Source organism: Anguilla anguilla, chromosome 12 (assembly GCF_013347855.1).
Source record: "Anguilla anguilla isolate fAngAng1 chromosome 12, fAngAng1.pri, whole genome shotgun sequence".
NCBI classification, from domain to species: domain Eukaryota; kingdom Metazoa; phylum Chordata; class Actinopteri; order Anguilliformes; family Anguillidae; genus Anguilla; species Anguilla anguilla.
In genome coordinates, this window is record NC_049212.1 from 41,770,966 (window position 1) to 41,780,093 (window position 9,128).

General features: G+C 50.2%; 1 protein-coding gene across 1 annotated transcript in view; it reads left to right on the plus strand.

Annotated features, from left to right (window-relative positions):
• Positions 1-9,128, plus strand: part of LOC118209189 (E3 ubiquitin-protein ligase TRIM50-like) — a 39,546-nt gene that overhangs the window by 28,243 nt on the left and 2,175 nt on the right. The window contains exons 2-5 of the mRNA XM_035384348.1: positions 4,477-4,553; positions 6,425-6,866; positions 8,367-8,462; positions 8,780-9,010. Of these exons, the coding sequence (XP_035240239.1) occupies positions 6,465-6,866; positions 8,367-8,462; positions 8,780-9,010 (729 nt within the window). The 5' untranslated portion in view covers positions 4,477-4,553; positions 6,425-6,464. The remainder of the gene's footprint in view (positions 1-4,476; positions 4,554-6,424; positions 6,867-8,366; positions 8,463-8,779; positions 9,011-9,128) is intronic.

The following is a 9,128-nucleotide window of genomic DNA, read 5'->3' on the forward strand; positions in this document are numbered from 1 at the left end:
CACACTCCCTGGACAGACGCAGGGACCAGGAGGGACAGGCAGATTTACAGTGCCTCAGTTCTCCAGCCACAGGAAGTCGGTCCCTATAGATGCAACACAAGCAGCCAGCCTGGGGCATTCTGGGGAAAATCCAGGGTCTGATCCACAGTAATGTTTACCGTGTGAGTGAGTGTGGAAGCCCAGCCTCGTAGAGGGACTGACTCTGTCACGATGCCTCGGGCTTGCTCTGAAGCAGAGGCTCTGTTTGCTCTGGCACTCCGGGGCTGTAGACACAGACTCTCTGAGTCTGGTGACCCTGGGTCCAGCCGAACGAAAGGAGAGCACCCTGGGTATGAGTGACTGCGGCAGGTTGGGTAACGGCGCTGAAGGTCGGCCATCTTACTGCTCGTCTTCTGGTGAGGTCAGGAGACGGGAGCATGCGCGCTGAGATGGTTAAATCAGAAAAACAGTGCAGGGGCAGATCGTATAGCGGCTGTCTCTCAGACCCGTAAACTTTTACTTGGCTACTTTTCTGTCTGAACCGCCTAGGCAGGTCTGTGGTGGCATAGTCGTCTGGTGACTGGAATAGCCTACTTTTGAGAGAGCCTACTTTTTGTTTCTGAACTCTTCGTTATGATTGATCACGCAGAGAACGATGACGATTCCTGGGGGTGGGGCGGGGGGGGGGGGGGGGGCGGTGGGTGGGGGGCAGGGCTCATTTTGCGGAGCTGTACCGTCCCGTTGGAGCGCACCGTGGGGCCGGAGACACACAGGAGGCCGTGCAGTCAGCACGCAGACGCCAGGAGACAAAGAGCCAGTGTCCCTGAGTGCTGGAGTTAATTACCCCCCCCCTGCCCCCCTCCCAGTCCCCCCCCCCCGGACAGGACAGGTGAGAGGGGTCCTCAGACTCCATTAATGCCCCCCCCCCCCCACAGGCCCACGAGAGAGCAGCTGGGAGATGGCTAATCAAGCGACCAGGATGGGGGTGTCGGTGGGGGGGGGGGTGTTTGTATCAAAGCGCCCCTTTCAGAGGTGCCAAATCCAGGCGGCGTGGGGAGGTCAGGGGATACCCTGCGGAAACCCAAACCGGCCCTGTGCCCCCCCTGCACTTTACCCCCACCCCTCCCACCCCCTGCAGATTTTACAGATTATATTATCCACATAACCCCCCCCCCCCCCATAAACTGTGCTTCAGTCTTTCCTGCTCTCTCTCTTTCCTCCCTCTCTCCTCCTATCTTCCATCTGAAGCAAAACAAACCTGAGCCCCAATAAGAACTCCTGCAGGTCTAAAAATCATTTTATATAAAAGAATTATAATAAATCCTGAATCACTCTAAACTCCTATAATTCCAAAAATCATGTAAAGAATGATAAGAAAATCTGTCCTGATTCACTTTAAACTTGTGTAGTTTCATTTTTTTTTTTTTTTTTAAAGAAGACTTCTGTTCTTCACAGGTTGGGAACACCCTGACTGTAACAGCAGACTTTGGTGTGATTACTATGGGATGCCTGTTGTCCTGGGCAGAGTAAGGGAAGTTTCCTGGATGGTTTTATTTTATGGACAAATTGATAGATGGATGGATAATAAATCCATAATGAAAAGAGATGGATGAATGTGGATCGTTACTGAGTTGGGTTGTAGCGTGTCTGTTCCAGCCCTCTTAGATTTGGTGCTATTTTGCCTCCTGCACACAGTGAACCACGCCCACAGTGCAGTCTGTTTGGACGGCTAGGGCGTTTGCTCAGGAGATTCTGCCTGTGTTTCTTGCTAAAGGGGTTGAGCAGTGGTTCCCAGGCCTGCTCCTGGAGATCTGCCGTCCTGGAGGTTTTCACACCAGCCCTAACACAGCACTCCTAATTCAACAGCCAGAGATCTGCCGTCCTGTAGGTTTTCAGTCCAGCTGTAAAGCACACCTCATTGAGCAGCTAGATAAAGATCTCACTGGATCCGCTCCAGCTTTCGATCCCCGCTCCAGGTCGAGTCATGTGACCGCACCGATGAGGAATGTGACGTGCGCAATTTAATTAAGGAGAGAAACCCACAATACACCTGGAGCGCTCGTCACCTGTCAGGTCCTATCGCGGCTCAGACGTGGAAACCTGAGGACTTTCCAGCAGAATGGAATTTTATTCCCGGTCCTAAAACGCGATGCTGTCACCACCGTTCACCCGGAAAGGGCCCCGAGTCCGTTTGACACAGAGCGGTACGTCCGTTAGTCCGGCTGCTGTTTCAAATAGTTATGGACGAACCGCTTGTGCTGTAAAAAAAAATAGTTATAAATGAAGTATGGCCATAAATAAGTGAAATATGGTTCCAGGTGGTTATAAGTGATATATGGTTATTAATGATATATGGTGATAAATCTATATGGTGAGTGTGCTTTTATAATAAAGTGCTGTAGTGAAACGGAGATCATGCAGAACTACTGAGGTGGAGAGCAGCGCTGATCAGGATTGGAACACATTCCTCTGAACTGACCCAGAGCCAGCAGCCGTCTCAGAGGGACAGTGCTATTTAAGCAGGCAACACGCGCCACAATACACCTGGAGCGTGAGGTGTAGGGTTTGGGGAGTAAAGTATAGGGTGTAGAGTGTAGGGTATAGGGTGCAGAGTGCAGGGCGCAGGGTGTAGGGTGTAGGGTGCAGGGCACAGGGGTACCTTCATGCGGCTGTACACGCTGATGATGGGGGTGATCTGGAGTGTGAGGTGTAGGGTTTGGGGAGTGGAGTATAGGTGAGTCTTCAGTCGTCGTTTGAAATGGGTCAGTGTCTCAGCTGTTCTGACCTCCACAGGGAGGTCATTCCACCATCGTGGGGCCAGAACAGACAGGAGACGTGTTCTGGAAGTGCAGGTGCGAAGAGGGGGAGGTGCTAGGCGTCCTGAGGTAGCAGAACGGAGGGATCTGGCTGGCATGTAGGGTTTGAATATCTTGTGGAGGTATGCTGGGGCTGATCCCTGGACTGTCTCAGAGGGACAGTGCTATTTAAGCAGGCAATACGCGCTCGGAAGCAAGAAGACGCTCGTGAGTTTAGTAATCACAGCTAGGGTACCGCTGATGAACTGAAGTGTGAAGTTGGCCTTTGAAGCACAGCCAGGATGTAGCATTGATACCCTAACCCAAAACACCCTCCGGCCCCTTTCATCCTGGGGACCACCCGTCACTCAAATAGAACAAAGTGTGTGCTTGTGTGCGTGCATGCGTGTGCATGCGTATGCGTAAAAAGCCGTGCTGGTGTTTAATTATGCTCATAGAAAAGCCATTTGAGATGAGTAACTCTCTCTGTTTCTGTCCTGTCAGAAGTGAACTCTATGCCTCAGTATGTAAGTTACCCTGTATCAGACCTTATATTCCCCTCTTACACCCTCATACCACACTAGCACCAGCCTCTGCCCCCTTAATCCTGCTGTGCTACCTGTCTCAGCTTCGCTCTTATCACCAGACAGGTTCATTCCCACAAAAATGCCTTGGTGGGTGTCAGTGGTTTCATAATTTAAAAAAATTAATTCAGAAGACGCTACCCCAGTGATCTAAGCATATTTCTTATTTTGTTAAAACCTGCTTAGGATGCCATGTCTGGGGGGGAGGGGGGTGAGGTGGCAATACGACTGACATTGAAATTTGAAACCCTGATGTTTCAGATGCTCCAGCACTGAGATTATAATGCAGCTCCTGTCTCTGTTATGTGTACTTTTTTCTCCTGGCTGTGTGGGAGATTTCAGATCGTCCTCAGCAGACAGGCTTGCCCACTCATCTTCAGAATGTCTGCTGCGTCTTCCAGTTCAGTGTCTTTCCCAGCATGCAGCTGCATCAGGTTTATTACACTATTATTAGTGTCATTGGGTTGAACTTCGGAAGGACGTGCTGAACTGAAGATGGTTTTTTAGAATTCAATATAAACCCCTTTTATTGGTGATGTGAGATTTTATAAACCATTGTGAATGAGAGCTTTGCTCTGTTGGCCTATATTAAGACTCCCAATGTGATGTGTCTGACAAATGCAGAGATTATGCAGCAAAGGCCCAAAGGACAGCATGGACCGGTAGACCATTTAAACATTTATATGGATAATCTAATTAACTCAATACAAATCAGCAACAACACTGCCATGTTTTGGGCCAAAATATAGGTGTACTTGTTGTGAATTAACACGCAGTTGCCATTCGTAAGGAGATCCCTGTATCGATGCTGGTCTGCACGGACTGCAGATATCTGATTGAATGGATTCAGGCTGAATGGCTTTTTTTAGGGTCACACCTGAGGTCAGAACCTGCTACAGGCTTGAAATTGTTTCAGCGTAGGTCCCGTGGTAGATGTGAGGAAAGTGCTGAAAGTTTAAAAACAAACAAACAAAAAAAACCTCTTATGATCTATATTTGAATTAGAGTTTTTTTTAAATACACAGAGCAATGTGCTATACAAGTTCAGTATTCACTGGAACAGAAATGTTGGTCCCAGCATGAAGCCCTGAACAGTCCCATTTGTGTGTGATTTTCAGGCACTGCTGGAGGGAGGACCGCCTGTCTGTCTCCATTAGAGGCTCTCCGTACACTAAGATCATGACTAAAACGCAAGGTAGATTAATACGGTCTGTGGTGATGCTGTACTGGTCTTGAGAAAACACTGCCCTCCTGTGGCACATGGCTAATATTGCTAACCTCTCATGGAACTCTGGGTATCAGGGCATGAGGCAGTATTCTGATATTTACTGGTATTTAACATCTGATGCCAGTATTTATTTCCTGGTACCAACAATACATAACTCATCCTGTAAATATATTTATATATAAACACTGGCATGCACACTCGCAACCTGTGTGGTATCCAAATGATGAAATATTGTAGGAATTTGTACCTGAAAATAAAGAAGTACCGCAGGAGCCAGACGGATCCAGCTCCTGGGCCCTCCCCTTACGTCCCGCACTGAATGAAATTAAATTCTAGTGTATGTTTGTGTTTTGTGTTCTTTGAACACCATTGTAAATGAGAGATGCTCTCAATTGGTCTAATCCTGGTTAAATAAAGGTCTGTTTGTGTTTTGTGTTCTTTGAACACCATTGTAAATGAGAGATGCTCTCAATTGGCCTAATCCTGGTTAAATAAAGGTCTGTTTCAATAAAACTTACCTTTGTATTAAAATGTTTTGGAAAATACAACTATTGGCTCAAATAATTGAGAACTCTTCAAACTCTGTAGCGATTGTGTCACGATGACATGAGGTTGTTTCATGTACAACGTCAGACTGTGTAAATCAATACCAATAGCATATTTAATGCATATGTAATGTTGAAGATGCATATATATTTAAGATACTGCAAGTAGGTTCCCAGGAGGCTTAATTCAGAAGTGCAACGGTGCGAATGTTTTTGTCGGGAGTGGCCGCTTGTGTAAAGACGTTACGTTATGGCCTACAGCACCTGATGTGGATAAATATGAGAGCGGTGATAAGAGAGCGCATGCGCGCTGAAAGGTAGCGGCAGATAAGGGCTCTGCCTGAAGGTCACTTAGGCGCTGGCGTTACTGTGGAACATTCTCACCGGGGCGGTCAGAGACTAACGGTCATACTCTGGCGTTACTGTGGAACATTCTCACCTGAGCGATCGGAGACTAACGGTCATTCTCTCCCGGTGCTGAAGAGAGGAGGATTCGCCGCCGTTTCCTTTTCCTGCTCTCTGGCTGGAGCCGGAATCGCAGTCGGGAGTAACGTGTATCAGCTCCGGCGTTCAGCGCGCTGTCCATCAAACAGGAAACCGTGGTGCTTGTCTGGGAACTGAAAAGGTCTCAGTCCTAACTGGGCGTTTCTCTGCACACTTTACCTGGCTGTTGGCGCTTCAGGCAGTTGGTCGTCTCTCCTTGTTGTTGGAGCTCCAGGTGTCCGGGTGGTGCTCCAGGTGTCAGGTTGGAGCTCCAGGTGTTTGGTTGGAGCTCCAGGTGTTCAGTTGATGCTCCAGGTGACTGGTTGGTGCTCCAGGTGTCTGGTTGGTGCTCCAGGTGTTTGGTTGGTGCTCCAGGTGTCTGGTTGGAGCTCCACGTGTCTAGTTGGTGCTCCAGGTGTTTGGTTGGTGCTCCAGGTGTCCGGTTGGTGCTCCAGGTGTTTGGTTGGTGCTCCAGGTGTCCGGGTGGTGCTCCAGGTGTTTGGTTGGAGCTCCAGGTGTTTGGTTGGAGCTCCAGGTGTCTGGTTGGTGCTCCAGGTGGCTGGTTGGTGCTCCAGGTATTTGGTTGGAGCTCCAGGTGTCTGGTTGGAGCTCCAGGTGTCTGGTTGGAGCTCCAGGTGTCTGGTTGGTGCTCCAGGTGTCCAGTTGCTCCAGGTGTCTGGTTGGTGCTCCAGGTGTCTGTTGGTGCTCTAGGTGTCTGGTTGGTGCTCCAGGTGTTCGGTTGATGCTCCAGGTGTCTGGTTGGTGCTCCAGGTGTCTGTTGGTGCTCCAGGTGTCCGGTCGTCTCTCCAGGTGTCCGGTCGTCTCTCAGGTTTTCGGGGCGGGGGTGCGGATGGCTCGGAGGACCAGCCTGGGCTCGCTGGAGGACCAGCTGCGGTGCCCGGTGTGCCTGGACGTGTTCGCCGAGCCGCTGATGCTGCAGTGCGGGCACTCGTACTGCCGCTCCTGCCTGCGCTCCATGACCCTGGACCCGCTGGGGCAGCTGCAGTGCCCCGTGTGCCGCAGCGAGGTGGACGGGGTGTGCTCGCCGCCCAACGTGTCGCTGGCGCGCGTGGTGGACCTGCTGCGGGAGCTGGACTGCTCCAGCGCCGAGCCTGAGTGCCCCGCGCACAGGAACCCGCTCAGCCTGTACTGCGAGGAGGACCAGGCCGTCATCTGCGGCCTGTGCGCCAGCATCGGGGCCCATCGCAGCCACCAGATCACCCCCATCATCAGCGTGTACAGCCGCATGAAGGTAATGCTACACCCTATACCCTGCACCCTATACCCTACACCCTACACCCTACACCCTACATCCTATACTCTACTCCCCAAACCCTACACCTCACACTCCAGATCACCCCCATCATCAGCGTGTACAGCCGCATGAAGGTAATGCTACACCCTATACCCTACACCCTGCACCCTGCACCCTATACCCTACACCCTACACCCTATACTCTACACCCTACACCAAACACCTCAAACTCTACACCCTACATCCTATACTCTACTCCCCAAACCCTACACCTCACACTCCAGACCACCCCCATCATCAGCGTGTACAGCCGCATGAAGGTACCCCTGTGCCCTGCACCCTACACCCTACACCCTGCGCCCTGCACTCTGCACCCTATACCCTACACTCTACACCCTACACCCTATACTTTACTCCCCAAACCCTACACCTCACACTCCAGATCACCCCCATCATCAGCGTGTACAGCCGCATGAAGGTACCCCTGCGCCCTACACCCTATACCCTATACCCTACACCCTGCACCCTTACTCTACACCCTACACCCTGCACCCTACACCCTACACCTTATACTCTACACCCTATACCCTGCACCCTATACCCTATACCCTGCACCCTATACCCTTCACCCTGCACCCTATACCCTACACCCTACACCAAACACCTCAAACTCTACACCCCACTTTGCACCCCACTACCCCCCTCTTTAAAGATGCCCCTCTCTGCAGGAAAGAACTGCTTTGGGGTTAAGATGAACCATTGGGTAATGATTGACATTTACCTTCTAAGGGTACAAGCAGCGGTGTCATAAGGGGGGGGGGGGTGTTAGGATGATTCCAAGGATCCTGACTGACAGGGGCCCTCAGAACATATTAGAGCACAGGATTTTATGGGGTGGTGGGCCCAGTGTGAGATCTTTCCGTGGGGCCCAAAATCCCTGGTGACGCCCCTGGGTATGAATTAACCCAAACGTGGGAGGAACTGTTGTTCTGTTGCGGTTGCATTTATTTGCTCAGTCTGTATATTAAACATGTAGTGTCTGACACATTCCATTTTCCAGAGTGAGTCAGAGTGTGTTTACCTGCTTCAAATAATAACGTGATTTATCAAAGGGCTCTTGAACTGTGGGAAAATGGTTGACTGTGCTGATAAAAAGCTTTTAGAGTTTTTTTTTTTTTTTTTTTTTTTGATTAGCTGCCACAAACACAACTTTGATAAATGTGCACACCAGCATGGCTGCCCTGAGAGTGGATTTTACCACACAATGTAATCTTCAGCAGAACAGAGGTGCGTTTGCAGGGCAGAAACATTCTGAAAACGCTCGACTTGAATGGTGCTGTGGGGGAAAAAAAAGGCATTCAGTAAAGGACATCAGCCTTTCTACCAACTCTATGAAGGTGTTTGAGTCTCACACTAGTTGTGGGTGAGGTTCCAAGCATTTGGAAGGCTGTTGGATGAGCATTACCAAGCGTTTTTTTTGTTTTGTTTTGTTGTCAGGAGGACATTTCCTGTCTGATGACTGAGTTGCAGACGCAGAGGAGGAAGCTGGAGGAGCAGATCTGTAAAATGTCTCATAACAAGTCCCGCATTACTGTGAGTCCCTCTCCAGTTCCCCTCTTTCACAGAGCTACTAAACAGACAATTCCCACATTACCATGAGTCCCTCTCCAGTTCCCTCTTTCACAGAGCTACTAAACACACAAGTCCCACATTACCATTAGTCCCCCTCTTTCACAGAGCTACTAAACAGACAAGTCCCGCATTTCTGTGAGTCCCTCTGCATTTCCCAGTTACAGTATGCCAAATACTGGCATAAACCGATTGCTCCCAATAATCGGGGTATTGGTGTGCGTATAAATATGGCCGATGTCGGATGGGTAACCGTAGCGACGGCGTCTCCCCGCGGGCAGAACGAGTCGGACGTGCTGAAGTGGGTGATCCGGAAGGAGTTCGGCGAGCTGCGGCGCCTCCTGGAGGAGGAGGAGGCGGGGTTCATGCAGACGGTGGAGAGCTCCGCCTCCGCGCTCGTTGCCTCCATACAGACGCAGGCGGACGACATGACGCTCGTGCTCGCCAAGTTCCAGGAGGCCGAGGGCACGCTGGAGGGGCTGAGCAACGAGAGTCACCTGGATTTCATCCGGGTAATCATGATCCCTCATCAACAACAACTGAAATAATACTAATAATACTGATTAAAATAATAATAATAATAACACTGATTGTATTTATACTCAATCATTAAAACAACAGCACACCTCA